Source organism: Agelaius phoeniceus, chromosome 19, assembly GCF_051311805.1.
Source record: "Agelaius phoeniceus isolate bAgePho1 chromosome 19, bAgePho1.hap1, whole genome shotgun sequence".
In the NCBI taxonomy this organism is placed as follows: Eukaryota; Metazoa; Chordata; class Aves; order Passeriformes; family Icteridae; genus Agelaius; species Agelaius phoeniceus.
In genome coordinates this window covers 12,546,374-12,564,558 of record NC_135283.1, presented here as the reverse complement: position 1 = coordinate 12,564,558, position 18,185 = coordinate 12,546,374, and the positions used below count along the sequence as shown (strand labels likewise).

General features: G+C 61.0%; 3 protein-coding genes across 4 annotated transcripts; all 3 read right to left on the bottom strand.

Annotated features, from left to right (window-relative positions):
* Positions 1–248: 248 nt before the first annotated feature.
* Positions 249–5,640, bottom strand: DNAI2 (dynein axonemal intermediate chain 2). The gene is made up of 12 exons (XM_054645404.2): positions 4,713–5,640; positions 4,283–4,444; positions 4,082–4,203; positions 3,440–3,582; positions 2,822–2,935; positions 2,115–2,254; positions 1,816–1,938; positions 1,394–1,620; positions 1,112–1,247; positions 895–1,041; positions 601–798; positions 249–518 (listed from the first exon to the last, which is right to left on the bottom strand). The coding sequence occupies exons 1-12, from the start codon at positions 4,893–4,895 to the stop codon at positions 480–482; spliced, it is 1,734 nt and encodes a 577-aa protein (XP_054501379.2). The 5' UTR covers positions 4,896–5,640; the 3' UTR covers positions 249–479.
* Positions 5,641–5,820: 180 nt separating this feature from the next.
* Positions 5,821–13,743, bottom strand: TTYH2 (tweety family member 2). Of its 2 annotated transcripts, XM_077188240.1 has the most exons (15): positions 13,521–13,743; positions 12,830–13,002; positions 11,563–11,674; positions 10,583–10,803; positions 10,409–10,504; positions 10,254–10,326; positions 10,087–10,156; positions 9,901–9,956; positions 9,729–9,821; positions 9,560–9,652; positions 9,338–9,480; positions 8,409–8,597; positions 8,254–8,332; positions 7,821–7,838; positions 5,821–6,899 (listed from the first exon to the last, which is right to left on the bottom strand). In XM_077188240.1, exons 1-15 carry the CDS (start codon positions 13,647–13,649, stop codon positions 6,822–6,824), a joined length of 1,623 nt encoding a protein of 540 aa, XP_077044355.1. In that variant the 5' UTR covers positions 13,650–13,743; the 3' UTR covers positions 5,821–6,821. The 2 variants fall into 2 exon arrangements, with proteins under 2 accessions (XP_077044355.1, XP_054501170.2); XM_054645195.2 differs by lacking the exon at positions 7,821–7,838.
* A 560-nt stretch (positions 13,744–14,303) lies between these two features.
* RPL38 (ribosomal protein L38) lies at positions 14,304–16,082 on the bottom strand. The gene is made up of 5 exons (XM_054645194.2): positions 15,997–16,082; positions 15,769–15,800; positions 15,460–15,520; positions 14,677–14,799; positions 14,304–14,387 (listed from the first exon to the last, which is right to left on the bottom strand). Exons 2-5 carry the CDS (start codon positions 15,769–15,771, stop codon positions 14,362–14,364), a joined length of 213 nt encoding a protein of 70 aa, XP_054501169.1. The 5' UTR covers positions 15,772–15,800; positions 15,997–16,082; the 3' UTR covers positions 14,304–14,361.
* Between the last annotated feature and the right edge of the window lie 2,103 nt (positions 16,083–18,185).

Here is an 18,185-nt window from a genome sequence, read left to right as displayed (position 1 = left end):
CGGGGCTGCTCCTGTGGGGACACAGAGCCCAGAGGGGACTGGGGCCCCCTGCTGCCACCAGCCACCCTGCTGTGCCCTGCTCCACGGCCTGGGGACATTGAGGGACATCCTGTGCTACCGTGGGTGCTTGGCTGTGCTCAGCCACTGCCTTTGAGTGTCCTGGGTCAAGGAAAGGACAGGAGGAGCAGGAGGACGTGACTTTCTCACCCTCTGCTCGACCCTGCTGTGACAAAAGAGGAAATGTGACGTGGAAAGCACAGGTTTATTTACACCAAAGAAAATAAGGATGCAAAGGCCAGGGAGCAGCTGAGGGGTCAGGGTGCTGTGCAGGGTTCCCCACTTGCCACCCCAGGAGGGCAGAGAGCCCAGGAGAGCTGCCTGGCTTGGGGACAGTGGTTTCATCCCTGCAGCAGCTCTGGCATGGAGAGGAAAGGAAGGTGCAGCTGGAGCACACGGACCTTGGCATCCTCCTACTCCTGCTAGCTTTGCTCCTGTGCAGCTGCCTCCCCCTCTTCATCCTGAAAGACAGAGGTTCACCCTGTGCCCTGTGCCCGTGCTGGGGTCCCTGCCGTGGTGGCCAGGCTGTCCCATCCCCGTTACCTCTCCAGGCACTTCCAGGCCCCTCCTCCGCCGCTCGGCCTTGATGCTGGAGAGGAAATCTTCCTGGGCCTGCTTGAAGGTCTGCACTGGATCCTCCTGCTGCTCGGGCTGGGCCCGCAGGCGCTCCTGCTCCCGCAGCAGCCGCTCCTTGTACTTGTCCTGCAGGACCTTCTCCCGCCTCGCCTCCCGCTCGAACATCTGGGGGCACATGTGGGGGCACAGGGGACCCTGCCACGAGGCTGGGCACAGCACAGGGCTGCAGGCAGAGTGTGGGCACGCTCAGGGGGCACATACTGTGGAGGTCAGGGTCTTCTCGTTCTTCCGGATGGTGCAGAGCCCCGGGGAGATCTCCAGGAGGGAGACATTGCCCATCCTGGTGCCACAGCCGATGATGCGCCCGTTGTCCTGCGAGCACAGGCTGAGCAGGGGATCGTTGGACACCTGGGGACAGGTAGGGGGTGACACTCGGCCCTGGGGTGATGTGAGGCTCCCAGAGGTGCTGGGGACCCACCTTGAGGCTGAGGGAAGGCGCCTTCTGGTGGAAGAGGAAGTCCCAGATGTCCAGGACGCCGTCCGACCTGACAGTGAAGAACACGGCCGGCTTCACGGGGCTCCAGCACACGTTCATCAGGTAGGAGCTGTGGTACCTTCCAGCAGAGCCAGCCCTCAGCCACGCTGGCACTGCCCTGCCTCGGGCACCAGCCCAGAGATGAGCAGACCCCATTGCTACCCACCCTGGGGATGATTTCTGGCCAACTAAAGGCTCTCTACTACTTCTCTAAAGGAGACCTACTTGGTCTCCATAATTGATGATGAATCCATCAGCTCCTCTGTCCAGATCCGAGCAGTCCAGTCACCGACTGACAGGAAAACTTTGGGGAAGAAGGGGTTCCTGGTCACCCTGTAGACAGCCCCAATGTGGCTTCTGAAGATGTTGGCGATTTTCTCGGGTGGTGTCTTGGCATCACGATTGCAGGAGATGATGATGCCCTGCTCTGTGCCCACCAGGAACTTGGTGGGCTGAGGGTGGGAGCAGGAGGGTGCAGCTGTCAGCAGGATGGAGATCCCACAGTGTGTAAGGGCCAGCAGGAGACCCTGCTGCAGCCAGAACCCTGGCACCCACCACCACGGGGGGGGTTAGGGACTGGAACCCCTGGGCTGCGCTCCCCCTCCTGCCCAGGTCAGACTGTGGGTGGTGGGCGCAGGGACACTCACCAGGATGGGTGCAAAGTCCAGGGAGATGGCACCCAGAGCGTCCTTCAGCTGATCTTGCCGGCTGATGTCCAAGACCAGCCTCTCGCTGGGCTGTGACATCTTGCGGATGTCCCACCACAGGACCTGCAGGGACAAGGTGTGGCAGGGGCTCTGGGGGCTGCTCCCAGCATGGTCAGAGGTGCTGGCAGTCCTGCAGCTGCCCTGTGCCAGCCTGGGAGGCCGGGATCTTGTTCTGCTGCGGGGCAGAGCAGGCACAGGAAGCTCTTTCAGGAGCCCCTTGCCCAGCTGCAGCCCCTCACCTGTCCATCAGTGGAGCCTGAGAAGCACTCGGTGCCCGTTCGGGAGGGCAGCCAGCACGCCCCGTACACGGGGTCCCTGTGGCTGAACTCCACAGGGGTCATCTCCACGGGCAGCCCCCCTTTCCTGGTGTCCCAATACACTGGGGAGGAAAAGAAAAGCCCATGCCCAGCTCCTTTCCTCGTCACATTTCCCCCCACTGTCCAAGATGGAACAGGGAGCAAACTTCACCCAGTGCTTCCCAGAGATCATTCAGGGTGGTGGGAGAGGTGGGAGCACAGCACCCATCATCCCTTGGATCTATCCAACATCCATCCATCTGTCCATCCATGCATCCATCCATCCATCCATCCATCCATCCCCCATCCATCATCCATCCATCCATCCATCATCATCCATCCATCCATCATCCATCCATCCATCCTGCTCGTCCCTTGGATCCATCCATCCATCCATCCATCCATCCATCCATCCATCCATCCATCCCTCCATCCATCCATCCATCCATCCATCCATCCATCCATCCATCCCTCCATCTGCTGTGAAGGGCTCCCTGGCAGGGTGTCCTCCCCTCCCTGGGTGCCCGCTCAGGTGGGCACGCACCTGCCCACAGGTAAATCCCAGGGCTTCTCCTGCTCTCCCAGAGGCCGCACAGGTCCTGGCAGAGCAGCAGGGCTGGAGCCAGGCTGGAGCAGAGTTACCCCCTCACCTATTTGCCCGTTGTAGCAGCCTCCCAGCATGTGATACCAGTCCTTGGAATTGTACTCCAGGGTCACCACAGGGGACGAGGGCTTGAGGGTGAGCTCTGGGGCATAGGGTTTTTCTACAAGGAGGGATGAGTGAAGAGCAAAGAGTGAAGGCAGCCCCCCAAAAGCAGCCCCCAGCCCACCCTGCTGCCCCCACCCCGTTCCCTGACACAGCTGTGCAGGATGAGGTGCCCATGTCACCAGGAGCTGGCCTGGGGACAGACCCTCAATGCACAAATCTGCATTCCCACCCTTTTTGTCCTTTTCACTCCAAAACACACCAGGTGTGAGGCAGGCTTGCACAAGTCTCACCCCGGGCTCCTGCTGCCTCTTTCTTCCTTCATTACCAGCTGAACCACATCAATACCAGACCTTCATCTGAGGGTCTGCTGCCTGGCAGGCTGGGGAGCCATGGAGGGGAATTTCAGTGCTTATTTCCCCCCTCCCAGCTCTCATTTCTCCTGGTTCTGCACTGAGGCTTCCCCAGCGACTCTCCCCGGGATGCTGCCAGCCCCATCCTGCTCTCTGAGACACAAAGTGCATCATCCCCTGTCCCCTGGTGGGTTTGGCCTGGCCCTTACCCAGATCCCAGACGTAGGAATCAGAGTTCAGGTCCTTCCTGCTGTCCTGGAAGTCCAGGCTGCAATAAGCCACAGCCACGGCCCGGTTGCCGTCGGGGTGCCAGGAGAGGTGTGTGGCCATCCTCCTGGGGTTGTTGGGGTCCCTTTGGGGTGACACATCAGCCAAAATGGGTCAGTTTGCAAGTCCCTGGGATGAACATCTCCCACAGGGAACTGTGGGAACCACAAGGAAGCCAATCTGCAGCCCTCAAGCCTTGAGTGCAGGAAATGATTCTCCTGAGGGGTCGGGTGGGGGGAGAAGAGTTGATGATTTCATCCTCTTTCCAGTCATACCTTTCTAAAAATCCAATTATCTTACTGGATCTGACTCCTAAACACCCCTGATGTGGAAATTAACCTTTGAGGCACCAAGAACAAGGAGGAAAATCCAAAAGCACCATCAGGAGATGCTCAGAGCTGGGTCTGACCCTGGTTCCCACCCCCAAATCACCTGGGCAGGGAGGGCTCAGCTGGGCTCTGCACCCACAAACTGCACCAGGACCATCCCAAACCCACTGGAACTGAACTCCTAACATTCTCCCATTTTCTGTGAAGCTGGTTTGACCCCACTGAGGCTCTGGTGAGCCCCCCCAGCTGTGCTACCTGATGACATTGATGGTTTTGGCTGAGGGATGCTCCTCCTCCTCCTCTTCCTCCTCTTCCTCCTCAAAATATTCCTCGTAGATGTCGATGGTGTTGTTCTGCCTGATGTAGTGCTCCACCACCTGCAGGGACAGCAGGGCTGTGGCTCTGGGGGGCCCTGGGGGGCTCTGGGGGTCTGGGGGGAGCAGGGCAGGCTCTTACAAAGCCGAGGCGCTGGACAGTCTTGGTGTAGACCTCTTCCCTCTCCACCTCCTCCCGGTAGCGGGTGGTCAGCTCCGGGTTCTTGGGGTCCACGTGCTTGGGCCAGCCGCCCTCCACGTGGTTCACACCCCGGATGGACACCTGAGCCCGCTCTGTGTTCACCTGGACATGGAGGGGACATGGAGGGGACACAGGCCCTGAGCCCAAAAGGTGCCTGTCACACCATCCATCCATCCATCCATCCATCCATCCATCCATCCATCCATCCATTCATCCATCCATCCATCATCCATCCATCACCCATCCATCCATCCATCCATCCATCCATCCATCCATCCATCCATCCATCCATCCTCCCTGGGCCAGCTGCCCTCTGTGTGGCTGCAACCCGAGGATGTCCCCTCTGCCCGGCCAGGGGGTGTCCCCGTACCTCATGCATGGCCAGGACAGGACCCTCCTGCACCCCAAAGTCCACGGGGTCCTGGGGGATGAAGTCCTCGGCCAGGGTGGGGTCGGGTGGGATGTCCACGGTCACCTCGGCCAGGAGGTCTGAGAAGCTGCAGGGGCGGCCGAACTCGCTGCGCTTCCGCGAGTACTCGTACTTGATCTCCATGGTGGGAAAGGGCTGGGGGGCCGGGGAGGGAGGGAGGCTCCTCCAAGGGAACCCCAAAAAGGAGGGGGGACCTCAGGGATGGAGAGCTCCAATGGGGATGGAGCGCCTTGGGGAAGCCCAAAAGGAAACAGGGACCTCAAGGAGGAGGAGAGAGTTCCAAAGGAGAGTGGGAGGTGCTGAGAGGATCCCAAAAGGGAGTGGGGTTCTCAGGGATGGAGAGTGGGATTTCAGGGAGCTTCAAAAGGAGAGAGGGTTTCAGGTATGAAGGAAAAGGAAAAAAGGAATGGGAGCCTCAAGGAGACCCAAGTGTGAACAGAGAGCCTGGAGAAGGAGGATGCTGAAACAGATGGGGAACCCCAAAAGGAAATGGGGTCTTGGATAGAGGACCTCAAAAGGGAGTGGGGACCCTCCAGAGCACCAGAAGACAGTGTAGGCCTTGGGAATGTCCCGAAAGGGAACAAGAAGCTCAGGGAGTCCCAGACGATCCCAAAGGGAACAGGAATCTCGGCAAAGCCCAAACGGGAGCAGGGATCCTGTGCAGGGAGGACCTTGAGAGGGCCTCAAAAGGCAGCGGGGGCCTCAGGGAGCCCCAGAGCGGAGCTGAGCCACGGGGACGGAGTGAGGAAGCGCCCAGGGTGACCACGGACCCCGCGGAGGCTCCGGGACCGCGGTGGGGCCTGGTCCCGTCCCGCTCCCGGTGAGGCCTGACCGGGGACGCGTCGCCGTTGCCAGGCAACAGCTTGAACCTCGTCACGTGACCCCGGCGCTACAGTCACGTGACACGACCTCCCCGTAATGGCAGCGGCGTGCGGTATCACGTGACCGCCGCCATGTTGGGAAGGTCAACTCAAAACTGCCCCAAACACTGAGTTATCCACCAAAAAAATTATTACCCCTCCAAAAAAACCCGCACGAGAGACAGTAATTTAGTCCAAGTGTTTATTATCTTTCCTCCCAAAAGGGCACAAACAAATCCAGCCGGACTCCAGCCCCCAGCCGGAGCCCTTCGGTTAGTTCACATGCGGTTACAACAGCTCTTCTACCAGTACCGTTACATGGAAACGTTAAAAGCCAAAGAAATAAAAAAATCCCTCGGTATATTCCCCAAGGGGAGGGATGCTAGTCATGAGGAATATGGAGAGGGGCAGTCAGGGGGATGTCCTGGCCCTGGGGGGGCACACACCACTGCCCTGTCTGCACCCTTTGGGGTGTGGGTGGATGGGGCAGGGGGTCCATTCCTGCTCCAGGGGGAAGGGGCCTTTCCCGGGGATCCCTGTGCCAAAGGGCAGCCCCAAAGGGCCAGGTTCAGCTCGTATGCTCTTGCAGCTCCTCACCCCAGAGCCCTGGAAATGCTGGCTGAGCCTCCTGGGGTGGCAGGTCCATGTTGTCCCTCCCCAGGGATGCCCCAGCAGCTCCTGTCCCTCTCCCAGGGGATTTGTGACCACTCCAGGGCTGCAGGAGGAGGGGAGCCTGCCCCCGCCCACACCCGCCCTGGGGAGCCAAAAAGAGCCTAAACCCACCCCAAAACCCGCCACAAACCCCACTGCAGCAACCTCTCTCTGAAACAGAGCCAGCACCTCCCAAACCCCAGGGGCAAAGCGAGGGAAAACCAGCAGGGCCAAAACATCCCAAATTCCTCATCCTGGGAATGCCAAGGGGGCTGGAAAGGGCTGGGGATCACCAGTGGTTGGTGCTGCATTGCTAGGGGAGCCCCTGGGCAGCGTGGCGCGGAGTTTGTGCTCCAGAACCTTCCACAGGGACAGGAGGAGCCCCCGCAGCCCCTCTGCGCTCCTGGGAGCCCCTAAGGCAGCAGGTGTGGGGCTGCCCAGGGCAGGGGGTGCTGGGGGGCTCCAGGTTTGCCCCCCAGCCCCGGCATGGCTCCTACCCCGTGCTCTGCTGTCCCTCCGGGCTCTTTGGTGTCCCCTCCTAGGCCGGGAAGTCGCCGCGGTGCCGGATGTGCTCATCGGTGACCGCCAGGTATGTGGCTCTCATGCTCGGGGAGTACTGGGGGGGAACACGGGGGTCAGCACCCCAAAATGCCCCACGCTGCCCCAGGGGTGTTCCCATGGGGGTTAATCCCAAATTAATCTGCCAGGGGGCACGGAAAGGGTCAGGCCCTGCTCTCTGCCCCCTTAGGGCTGGGGGAGACAAGAGCCGCCTCCTCAAGCCAATCCAGCTCAGCCTTGTCCCTTCCCAGGTTCATCCTCCACCTTCCCAAATTCATCCCAAATCTGCCCCTTCCCCAAGCCAAAACCCTTCCAGCCTTTCCAGATCTGCTTTGTCCCTTCCCAGGTTCATCCTCCACCTTCCCACCTTCCCAAATCTGCCCTGGGGTTGTGTCTGTGGGATGCCAGGAGCCCAAGCCTCCAGCCCCACCCCAGCATCACATTCCTGCAGGATTTCCCAGCAGGGAGGATCACCCCGGGCAGGCATTAAGGAAGATTATTCTGAGTTTGTTATTCTGGACTCAGAAAGTCTCTCCTCAGGGATCTGAATCCTGGGTGAATTAAACTATTCAGGGCTGGGAGAAGAGCTCCAATTAATCCCCCCACTCATGTCCCCCCCCTGGGAGGAGGCTCTCGCCAGCTGCCAGGTCTGTGAGATGGGATCCAAGCTTCCACCTTATGGAAAAAATCCTCCCTGGAGGAGAGTGACAGTATTCCTGCCCAGGCAGCATTCCTGGGGTCATATCCTGGCTGAGAGGGGTTTCACTGCCGCTGGGATGGAGACAGGGACCAGCATCCCAACACATGGGAGCTGAAAATCCTCCTGGCCCTTTGTCCCCCCTCGCTGAGCTCTCTGCACCCCAAAATCCAGGCAGGAGAAGGGGATGGAGGGAAGTGTGGAAGGGTGAGGAGGAGGAGGAGGGGAGAACCTGGCTGCTGGCCCCGGGATAAGGAGGGAGAAGGAAGTGGCTGAACTTACTCTTGATGGGCAACTTAGCTCCAAAATAATGGATGCAAAAAATTAAAAGAAATCACAAAAAAAAAAAAAAAAGAAAAAAAAGAAAAAAAAAAGAAAAAAAGAAGAAAGAAAAAAAAAAGACAAGGAATAAAAAATGAAGCAGCAATACCAGACAGGGCAGGATTAACGAGCAGGGAAATGGGAATGTGAGGGGAGAGACTGCGAGGAGCATCCTCTGAGAGCCAGGATGGAGAGGAAGCACAGGGAAGGGAAGGAGGGGACGCTCATTTTGGTGTCCCCCAGCACGTGGCCATGCTCCCTCCCCGTGGGCGGCTGGGATTTGGGTCAGAGCCGGGCAGGAGGCACCAGGACCTCCCGTCCCTGTCCCACCCAGCAGATCCACAGTGACCCCCCCGGGGCGTCACAATGCTTTGTCCTCGGCCCCCCATCGTACCGTGGGGGGAGGAGACCCCCTCCCGATGAGGGGCACGTTCTCATAGCGGGGGTTCCCTCCGAAGAGCACGGCCTGGTTCCTGGGGGGCACAGCGAGACCCCCGTCAGCCCCTGCCCGGCACGGGGCCACGGCAGAGGGGGCTCGGGGGGGCTCACATGTACTCGGAGACGGGAGCGTTGGACACGGTCTGTGCTGCAGGGGGCTGCAGGCTGCTCTGGCTGCCCAGGCTGCTGCTGTAGCTGCAGAAGCTGCGCAGCTGCCCCCGCGGCGGGCGGTGCGTGGCCATGCGCCGAGCCGCGGGGTTGAATGGGTCCTCCTCGTCCATGTCATCGTAGTCCCGCTCCCTGTGGGGACACAGCGCTGGCATCACACCCCGGGGGGAAAAGAGGGGCTCTGTTGTAGTGCGTTTTTATACTTTGTAATACTTTGAAGAAGTTTTGGTTTGTATCCCCATATTTTTCCCGAATGGTTTATCCCAGACTGTACCCCCCTCCCTTTACCTGTGTTATCCCTCTCCCAGGATGAGATCATCCCCAAACCCCCACTCTGGCTCTCTGTCAATCACTCAGCCTCCCATCCCCTCCATCTAGAGGCTTTGGTCCAGGATGTCAAGTGATGAGCCAGAGGCCAGGGGTCAGCCCCCCAAGCCTTGCCCCATACGCTGTCCTAAATGTCTATCCCCCAGTACCCATCCCTTAGGGTCACTTATTGGTTAGTAAAACGTTATCTACTTTTGGTTTCCACCTCCCTTTAAATGTAACCTTGGCACATCTCCTGGGGCTCTCAGCAGGAGCCTCCTGAGGTGCACGAGCTCCTTTGGAACTCCTAGAATAAAACCTTGGATTAACCCCTGCTAAGAGTCGGCCCTTTATCATCTACCAATGTCTCTGGTGTCATTTCTGCTGCACAGGTGACCAGCCCAGGTGCCCTCAGTACCCTCGGGGCACTGTCGGCCGTGTCAGGGCTGTCCCCCCGGTGTCTGGGACTCAGGACTGGCCGAGGGTTCTGTTTTCTGTTCCAGAGGGACAGAGACAGGGCTCTCTGGGCTCCCTGTGCCCAGGGGGAGGGCAGGGGGCACACGCACCTCCCGGCCAGCTGCTGCCAGGCGCGCGGGGCCGCGCAGATCACCGTGGAGAACGCGGCGGCCGCCAGCAGGGAGAAGAGCCCCAGGTAGAGCAGCCCCTCCACGCCGTCGTAGCAGATCCCAATGAGGCCATCCAGGTAATCCTGGTGGGACACAGGCAGGGCAGCGCTGGTGGCACCGCAGGGGGAGCCCAGCCATGCTCCCCAGCCAGCCCCCCCTCACCTTGTGCAGCCCCCGGCAGTCCAGCAGGGCTGTCAGCTGGTGCAGGCCGGTCTCCGAGGAGTTGAGGAGCTGCTGGACACCCAGCAGGTCTTTCTGTGGGAAAAGGAGGGGTCAGGCAGCTCTGGGGAGAAGAAGGAGGGATGGGGATCCCTGCTCCCCGCTCCTGTACCTCAGCTGTGGGGAAGAGGGGCAGCGCATACTGGATGAGCCCCTGCATCTGGATCTGCATGGTGGTCAGCGAGCGCTGGAACACGGTGAGAGCCTGCAGGGGGGAGTGGGACACAGTCACAGACCCCCCCCAGCCCCAGGCAGCACCAAAGGGGGTGCCCACCCCCCCATACCTGCTGGAAGGGGCTGCTCAGGCTCTGGTCACAGTACAGGTAATAATGAACCACCTCTGCAGAGAGAATGGGAACATCAGCAGGAGCATCCCGGGGCACAGGGAGCCATGGGGGGACAGTGGCAGTCCCCCAGGTGGGTTTTGGGGTCCTGCCCGTGCCTGCCTCCACCTCACAGCCAGCCCTCACCTGCACTGATCTCATCATCTGTCTGGTTCATGATGAACTTGTCCGGAGCCACACAGAAGTCGCTGGTGCCCTGTGGGGACAGAGGGACATCAGTGATGCCTGCAGTGCCCAGCACAGCCCCCAGCAGCCCTTCCCTCCCTCCCTTCCTCCCCTCCTGCCCCACTCACCACCGCAGCCGCCGTGTCCACGGCCATGGAGGCCCAGCTGAGGACCAGCATGAGCAGCCCACAGCACAGCATCCTGCAGGGAGAGCGGGGAGCAGAGTGGGCAGCATGGCTGGGGGTCCCCATGAGCCCCCCAAGGCTGTCCCCAGGGTACTCACAGGAGCAGGAGGCAGCGGGAGTGCTTGGCCAGCCCCAGGCAGGCCAGCAGGCAGACGGTGAGGACGAGGATGAAGAAGAGCAGGTAAGCCAACCACCTGGGTGCAGAGGAAGGCTGTGTCACACAGGGGCACCTCCCCAGCCCTGCTGGGACATCTCAGGATGCTGGAGCTCACCTGTAATACTCCACATAGGCCACCTGTCCTGACAGCTCGGTGAGGTCAGCACTGACACCCCGCCAGGCCGGCAGCCCCTGGAGCTGCAGGACAATGCTGCCAGCCAGCTGCTGGGTGAACTTGAGGGTCTGCACGTAATCCCCCCGCGAGGCCAGCAGCTCGTTCAGCCGTGCCAGGTGCTGCTCCAGCGCTCCCTGCATCTGCAGCATGGTGCTGGCAACCTGCGGCCACAGGGATGGTCAGTCTGGGATGGTCAGTGCCCTGGGATGGTCAGTGCCCCTGGGATGGTCAGTGCCCCTGGGATGGTCAGTGCCCCTGGGATGGTCAGTGCCCAGGATGGTTAGTACCCCAGGATGGTCAGTGCCCTGGGATGGTCAGTGCCCCGGGATGGTCAGTCTGGGATGGTCAGTGCCCAGGATGGTCAGTACCCCAGGATGGTCAGTGCCCTGGGATGGTCATTCCCCCAGGATGGTCAGTGCCATGGGATGGTCATTCCCCCAGGATGGTCAGTGCCCCTGGGATGGTCAGTGCCCAGGATGGTTAGTACCCCAGGATGGTCAGTGCCCTGGGATGGTCAGTGCCCAGGATGGTCAGTGCCCAGGATGGTCAGTGCCCTGGGATGGTCAGTGCCCGGGATGGTCAGTGCCCAGGATGGTCAGTACCCCAGGATGGTCAGTACCCCAGGATGGTCATTCCCCCAGGATGGACAGTCCCCAAGATGGACAGTCCCTGGGATGCTCAGTCCCCACCAGCCCGGCAGAGCCCTGTGCCCCATCCCTGCAATGCTTTCCCCAGCAGATCAGCTCCCTCCACCCCGTGGTGCCCTCAGAACAGCCCTGACGGGGCACAAAGGTCCCATTCTGTGGGGTGACATCACCCTCTGCGCTCGGCCAGCGCAGCCACGCCAGGGCTCGGCCGGACGTCCCTCCTGGGGCTCCAACCAAACCCACAGCAGGGACTGAGGCACCCTGGGGCCCTACCAGGGAGTCGATGCCAGTCAGGGTCTGGTTGGCATGGTCCAGGGCATAGAGCAGCTGGAAAACGCCATCGTTGGTCTCGCTGTTCCCATAGAAGCCGATGCCAACGGCGGCACTGTGGGCAGAGAGGGGACACTGATGCCAGGGGAGGGACACGCTCACCCTGCCACACCAGACAGGGACACCCCCTGCTTTTGGGGGACAGCTCAACGGCAGGGCAGAGACAGAGAGTGGCGCAGGGACAGCACCATGATGGGAACCTGCTCCTGCTGGTGACAGGGGCCTGGGGACAGCCAGAGCTGCACGGTGGCCTGGAAGCTCCTCCTGCCAAACCCTGAGAGATTGAGGGCGGAGGGGCTGGGCCAAGCAGATTAGGGGAATCCACCGTGGCTCTGATTAAACCTTCGGCTCCAGGCGCTGTGGAGAGCTCCCTGCAGCTGCTGCAGAGCTCCCCACGGAGCTGGGATGGATGGAGCTTGGAGCTGGCTCTGAGGACAGAGGTGCCCATGGCCGTGTCCTGGCCGGGCACGTGCCCACAGCGTGCGTGGTGCTCACCAAAGCCCAAACCCCGGTACAACCAACACACACCAGCCCAAAAGAGGCTGCTGGGGGGGTTCAAAGCCCCCGGGAGCTGCAGAGTGGATCCCTGCCACGCTGGGAGGGCTGGGGGAGCTCGCTGAGCTCATTAGTGCCGTTTGCCTGTCTCCCTGCTCCATGTGAGGCTCACAGGCAGCCATCATCTCGCTCCGCCCCGGCACAGCTCCCTTTGTCTGGAGCCAGGGTCGTGGCCAGGCAGCCAAAGGGGCCCGTGGCCCATCCTGCTCTCCCCCAGGCCACCAATGCCGGGGGACACTCGGGGGGGCTGCCCTGGGGGTCCTCCCGGCCACCCCGAACCGAGGTGGGCTTGGGAAGCCCCCAGAGCTGGGTGAAGAAGAGTCCCCTTGTTTAATTGTTGTGGTTGCAATTAAGGTCGGGCACAAGGGACCTGCCAGCTGGGTCACGCTGCCGCCCGCCATCTGCTCCGGGCTGGGATTAGCGACCGGCCAGGCTCCCGCCCGGGATTAACCGGGAATTCTGCACAGCCCTGATAAGGACGGGGCCGGGGCTGGCCCGCAGCTGCTCCCTGGGGCTGCCCCGGCAGCTGCGCGGGAGGAGGCAGGGATGGAGCACGTTCATTGCACAGATCTAATTAAAGCCACTCGGAAAGGCTGGAGCGCAGAGTCCCCTCGGTGACAGGGGGACAGCACCAGGTCCCCGTCCCCGTCCTCACCAGCAGATGAGCCCGGCGGTGACGGCCATCCAGGTGACACAACACGAGTGGGGCCGCTTGCTGTCGGCGTCCTGGTCCCTCTTGCAGCAGCACAGGCAGATCAGGTACGCGGTGAGGAAGAGGAGGTTGAGGCCGAGGCACACGGCGGCCAGGAAGCCCAGGACAAGCAGCGACTGGAAGGAGAGAGGGGACAGTCAGCCGCCGTGCCCGTGACCCGTTCGCGCGGCCGGGATGCGGCGGCGCTCCGCGCCCCACGGGACCGTCACGTGCGGAAGAGGAAGAAGTGTCCCCGTCCCCGTCCCCAGCCCTGTCCCCATTCGCACGCAGGGCCCCCGAGCCGGGGGTGCAGCCGCCGGGGCACCGGGACGGCGGCGCTGCCCCCTCGCCGCGCAGGGGTCACGGCGGGCCGGGCCCCGGGATGCCGGGCGGCCGCGGCGGCTCCGGGAGCGCGGGGCGGGGGCTCGGCAGGGGCAGAGGAAGCGGCGAGGCCGGGAGGGGAGCGGCGAGGCCGGGAGGGGAGCGGCGGGGCCGGGGGTGCCGGTGCCGGCCGGCCCGGGCGATGAAAGGCGCTTTGTGCGCCGTGAGATCAGAGCCGGCGCCGGGCGCCGCCGGGAGCGGGCGGGGGGCGCGGGGCGAGTGGGACCGGGCGCGGGGGAGGCGCGGGGGAGGCGCGGGGGTCCCGGGCCGGTACCTGCTGGTAGTCGGGGTCCTGCGGGCGGAAGGTGCTGGGCACGGGCTGCAGGCGGGGGTCGCGGTGCGGGAGCCCGTGCAGCCAGGCCGCCCACCAGGGCGCCAGGTAATCGGCGCGGGCGGGCCCCATGGCGGGCCGGGGTCGCCGCGCTGCCGGGCGGGGGGCGGCGGTGCCGCCACGCCGCGGGCTCTGCCCGCCCGCCCGGAACACGCCCCGGGAGACACCCACCGGTACCGCCCCCGGTACCGCCCCGAGCCCTGTGCCCCGCCCCGCGCTGGGGCAGAGCACCGAGACGGCTCCGCCACGCCGCGCTCCAAACCTCTGCTGTAGGGGCACCTCCGGCACTGTCATACCCTGCTATGGAGGGCACCACGCACAGGACACCATGTGTGCCAGCCCCAGGGCCCGTCCCCAGCTGTCACCCCAGAGCAAAGGGGCAGCTCCAGGTCCGGTAACTCCCCGGTGCCCACCGGTACTTTGCCGGGAGCAGCAGCAGTCCCAGGACCCCCAGAGTGGCTCCCAAGACCCCCAGAGTGGCTCCCAGGAGCCCCAGATTGGCTCCCACACCCCCAGAGTGCCTCCCAAGACCCTCAGAGTGGCTCCAGGACCCCCAGAGTGCCTCCCAAGACCCTCAGAGTGGCTCCTGGACCCCCAAAGTGGCTCCTGGACCCCCAAAGTGGCTCCCAAGACCCCCAGAGTGACTCTCAGAGAGGCTCCCAGGACTCCAAGAGTGGCTCCAGGGCCAGGAACAGCGAGTTGTGAAACACCACACGTGACACCAGGAACAGTTTTTTATTTATTTTAACACAGAGAATCCAACAGGTACACAGCTGCTCCTGGCTCATTTCAGCTCCTTCACGGCCAGACCTGGGGAGGAGAGAGAGGGGACATGGACTGGGGGGGTTCAGGCATGGAAGGGGTGCCTGGAGCCCTCCAGCTCTAGGAGGACACCAAGCACTGAGCCCAGCAAGGCACTGGGGGTGATACCAGCTCCAGGGGCCCTTCCACAGGGCTCTCATGGCCCCCCCTCAATCCCAACCACCCAACAGAGGATTCCCTGGGGACAGGGACACCAGCTCCAGAGCCCCTTCCAGAGAAAGGGGGTTCTCACAGCCCCCCTCAATCCCAAACACCCAACAGGGGATTCCCAGGATACCTGGGGGCAGGGACTGCTTCAGCTTCTCTGCCTTCTCCTTGTCGGTGATGACCAGGGTGTAGAGGTACCGGCTGCAGCGCACCTTGAACTTCACATTGTCCTTGTTCTTCTTGATCTTGACGGCTGTGGGGAGGAGGGGACAGCAGGGACACCCCAGTGTCATCCCTGGGAATCCCAATGCACGCCCTGCCCCGCGCAGAAACCTCCAGCTCCATCCAGAGGATGGGGAGGAAAAAGCTCTGGCAGTGCTCAACTCTCCCTTGTCACAGGATTCCCGAGGGATCCTGCCACAGCCAGATCCAAACAAGAGGAATTAGAGGGGAAAAAACTCTTCCCGTGTTGCTGAACAGTGAGACAAGGCAGCTCTTTGACTCAATTATCCTCGTTTTGTGGTGGCAACAAAAATCTCCTGGTGAGGATGATGAATGAATCACCTGTGGTGGCACAACTCCAACATTCCACACAGCATCATCCCACAGAGCAGGGAGAAATTTGGGAATTGCCTCCAGGGAGCTGCAGCATCCCACAGAGCAGGGGGATGTTTGGGAATTGCTTCTGGAGAGCTACACCATCCCACAGAGCACGGGGAGCTCCAGGAATTGCCTCCAGGGGTTTGGCTGAACCCCCCAGGGCATGCAGAGCTGGGAGCAGCGTTCCAGGGACACCCCACAGGAGGGACCAGGCCAGCCCCGACCCCTCGGCATTCCCAAGGCAAGGAGCTCCTCAGTGCCCACGGGGAACGAGCTGGAGCCTCCCCCAGTCCTGCCTGAGACCCTCACTCACACTTGGCGTCCTTCCGCCGCGCCGTCAGCAGGAAATCCTTGATCTCCTCAATCTTGCGAGGCTGTGAGAGCAAACACAAACTCATGGAATGAAAAATCATGGAATGTTCCGTTTGGAAAGACCCCAAAATTCATCCGTGCCATGGGCAGGGACAGTTCCAGCCTGGGGTTCTCCAGGGATGCGCTGTGAGCCCAGAGCTCATTCCCAGGCCGCAGAACCCGCCAGGGCCCCGCTCACCCACCCCAGAGACCCCCCCAAGCCCCCCTCCCTCACTGCAGCACCCTCCCCTCACAGTCCCCGGCCCCTCACCATGGTTCCGGCTCGGCTTCGGCAGCTCCAACCTGCGGCACAAACGGGCCAAGATGGTGTCAGTGAAGCCCCCCGCCATCACGCCCCCCGCTCCCCGCCCGCCATCGGGTGCCCCCACGCTCCCTCCTCCGCCTCAGTCCACCCCGGGGCCGCCCGGTGCTGCGAGGCCGCGGATGGCGGCGGATCCCCCAGGCCCCCCCCCGGGTCCCCCCGGCCGCCATCGCTCACCCGCAACCGCTGAGAACAAACCGGAAATGAGCGCGGCACTTCCGCATCCGGGGCTTTATTTCCTACGGCGCGGGCGGCGGACAAAAAGCTTCGGGTGGCGGTGGTGGCTGCGATGAGCGGGCGGGGGCTCAGCGCCGGTACGAACGGGACCGGCGGCGGCTGCGGAGGAGATTTCGGGCACCTCCAGCCCCCCGGAGCCGGGCACGGCCGGGAGCTGCCGGGCACGGGGAGCAGGGCGGGCTGCTGGCAGGTCCCCGAGCCGCAGAACCCCTCCGGGGATGATCCGTCCGAGGTTCAGTCCCGGGGAGCCCTGGGCGATGCCAGCGCTCGGTAACCCGGGCAGGGCTGTAATGGAGCGGTTCTGCCACAAGAGAGAGCTTCGATCCCGCTGAAAACCCCAAAGCCGGGCAAACCACCCCAAAACGCCCTGCAGAATCCTTGGGGGTGGGTGGCGAGGAGAAGGAACCCCATGCTGTCACTGTCCTCATCCTCATTCTGCCACTGTCCCCATCCCCATCCTGTCACTATCCCCATCCTGTCACTGTCCCCAACCCCATCCCGTCCCCATCCCCATCCTGTCACTGTACTCATCCCCATCCTGTCACTGTCACTGTCCCCATCCCCATCCCCGTCCTGCCACTGTCCCCATCCCCATCTCCATTCTGTCCCCATCCCCATCCTGTCCCCATTCCCGTCCCCAACTTGTCACTGTCCTCATCCCCATCTCCATCTCCATCCCCCTCCTGTCACTGTCCCCATCCCCATCTCCATTCTGTCCCTATCCCCATCCCCATCCTGTCGCCATCTCCATCCCCCTCCTGTCACTGTCCCCATCCTCATCCCGGTCCTGCCAAGCCCTGAGCGGGTTTTGGGCCGGTTTTTGGGGTGCTGGGATGTTCCCAAGGGATGCTGGATCGGGTCACACCCTCCCAGTGCTCCCAGTATCAGCCCAAGCCGGGTTACTGGGGTGACACCCGCAGCTGCCAGCCCAGGGCTCCCCCCAGGAGAGGATTTTGGGGGGTGACCCTTCCCCCCGGCACAATCGAGCTTTTTAATTGTTTGATTTACTTACCTCCCCTCCGATGGGCTGCTCTACTCCGCTGCCTTTTAATTGCTCCCGAAGCCGAGCGCTTTTTCATGTTTTCAGAAATGCTGAATGCTGTAATTAAAGCCCTGGCGGCGTAAATCAGCGGCGGGGGAGGACGACAGCCCCGAATTAAAGCTTTTGGCATGACAATAAAACTAAAGTGCCGCGAAAAGGGCCCGGTTTGGCACCAGCGCGGGGTGCTGACACCGAGGGGGCTGAGGCACCCTCCAGGCACCCCAAAATCCCCGGGTTTTATGGGATTATGGAAAGATTGGGGTTGGGAGGGACCTCAAGGCTCTCCCTGCCGCATCCCTGGTGGTGTCCCGGGGTTGGATGGTTTGGAGCGGCCTGGGATGATGGGAGGTGTCAGGGGGAGGAATGGAATGGGTTTGGGGTCCCTTCCCAGCCAAACCATTCCATTTTTGTGTCATTAATGGAGATATGAAGGAGCCCTGGTCCCAGCAAGGACCCTGATGGCCACCAGCACCCTGAGCCATTGTCCCTATGGGTGGGAGGGGACATTCCCAGCGGCTCCTTCTCCATCCCCAATGCCCCCGTTTGGGTCCCAAAACGCAGCCTGGCCCCACCCTGGGGCAGGAGAAGGGGCTGGTGATTGTCCCCCCCTGCCCTGCACCCCTGGGGCAGCGTCATTGCCACCCTCCCCAGGGAAAGGCAGCCCTTCTCCTTCCTTAATAATAATTATAAATATTTTTTATATACCATAATTATTATATATTATATATAAATGCATCTATTCTATATAAATATTACAAATATATATAATTACATATTATAATTATCATATATTATATAAAACTATAAATTATTAATAAATATTATAAATATATAAATAATTATTTGTGTAATGTAATTATATTATATATTATATAAAAATATAGATAAATAGTGTAAATAAATACATAAGTATTTATACATTATAATTATTATTTATTATATAAAGATATAAAATATTATAAATATAGAAATTATTTTATACATATTATTAGATATTATACATAAATATAATCTATTATATAAAAATACTATAAATATATAATTAATTATATTTATATATAGATATATATAATTATATAAATATTAT

Excerpts from the sequence above, each read along its gene's own strand:
- DNAI2 (XM_054645404.2), bottom strand. The coding sequence starts at position 4,895 with ATGGAGATCAAGTACGAGTACTCGCGGAAGCGCAGCGAGTTCGGCCGC. Across the intron at positions 1,621-1,815 it reads TGGACTTTGCACCCATCCTG|CCCACCAAGTTCCTGGTGGG; the intron begins GTGAGTGTCCCT and ends TCCCACCCTCAG. Across the intron at positions 519-600 it reads GCCTGGAAGTGCCTGGAGAG|GATGAAGAGGGGGAGGCAGC; the intron begins GTAACGGGGATG and ends TCTGTCTTTCAG.
- TTYH2 (XM_077188240.1), bottom strand. The coding sequence starts at position 13,649 with ATGGGGCCCGCCCGCGCCGATTACCTGGCGCCCTGGTGGGCGGCCTGG. Across the intron at positions 9,822-9,900 it reads TGAGCAGCCCCTTCCAGCAG|GCTCTCACCGTGTTCCAGCG; the intron begins GTATGGGGGGGT and ends TCCCCCCTGCAG. Across the intron at positions 8,333-8,408 it reads GCTCCCGTCTCCGAGTACAT|GAACCAGGCCGTGCTCTTCG; the intron begins GTGAGCCCCCCC and ends TGTGCCCCCCAG.
- RPL38 (XM_054645194.2), bottom strand. Across the intron at positions 14,800-15,459 it reads GCGGCGGAAGGACGCCAAGT|CCGTCAAGATCAAGAAGAAC; the intron begins GTGAGTGAGGGT and ends TCCTCCCCACAG. Across the intron at positions 14,388-14,676 it reads GAAGCAGTCCCTGCCCCCAG|GTCTGGCCGTGAAGGAGCTG; the intron begins GTATCCTGGGAA and ends TCTCCTCCCCAG.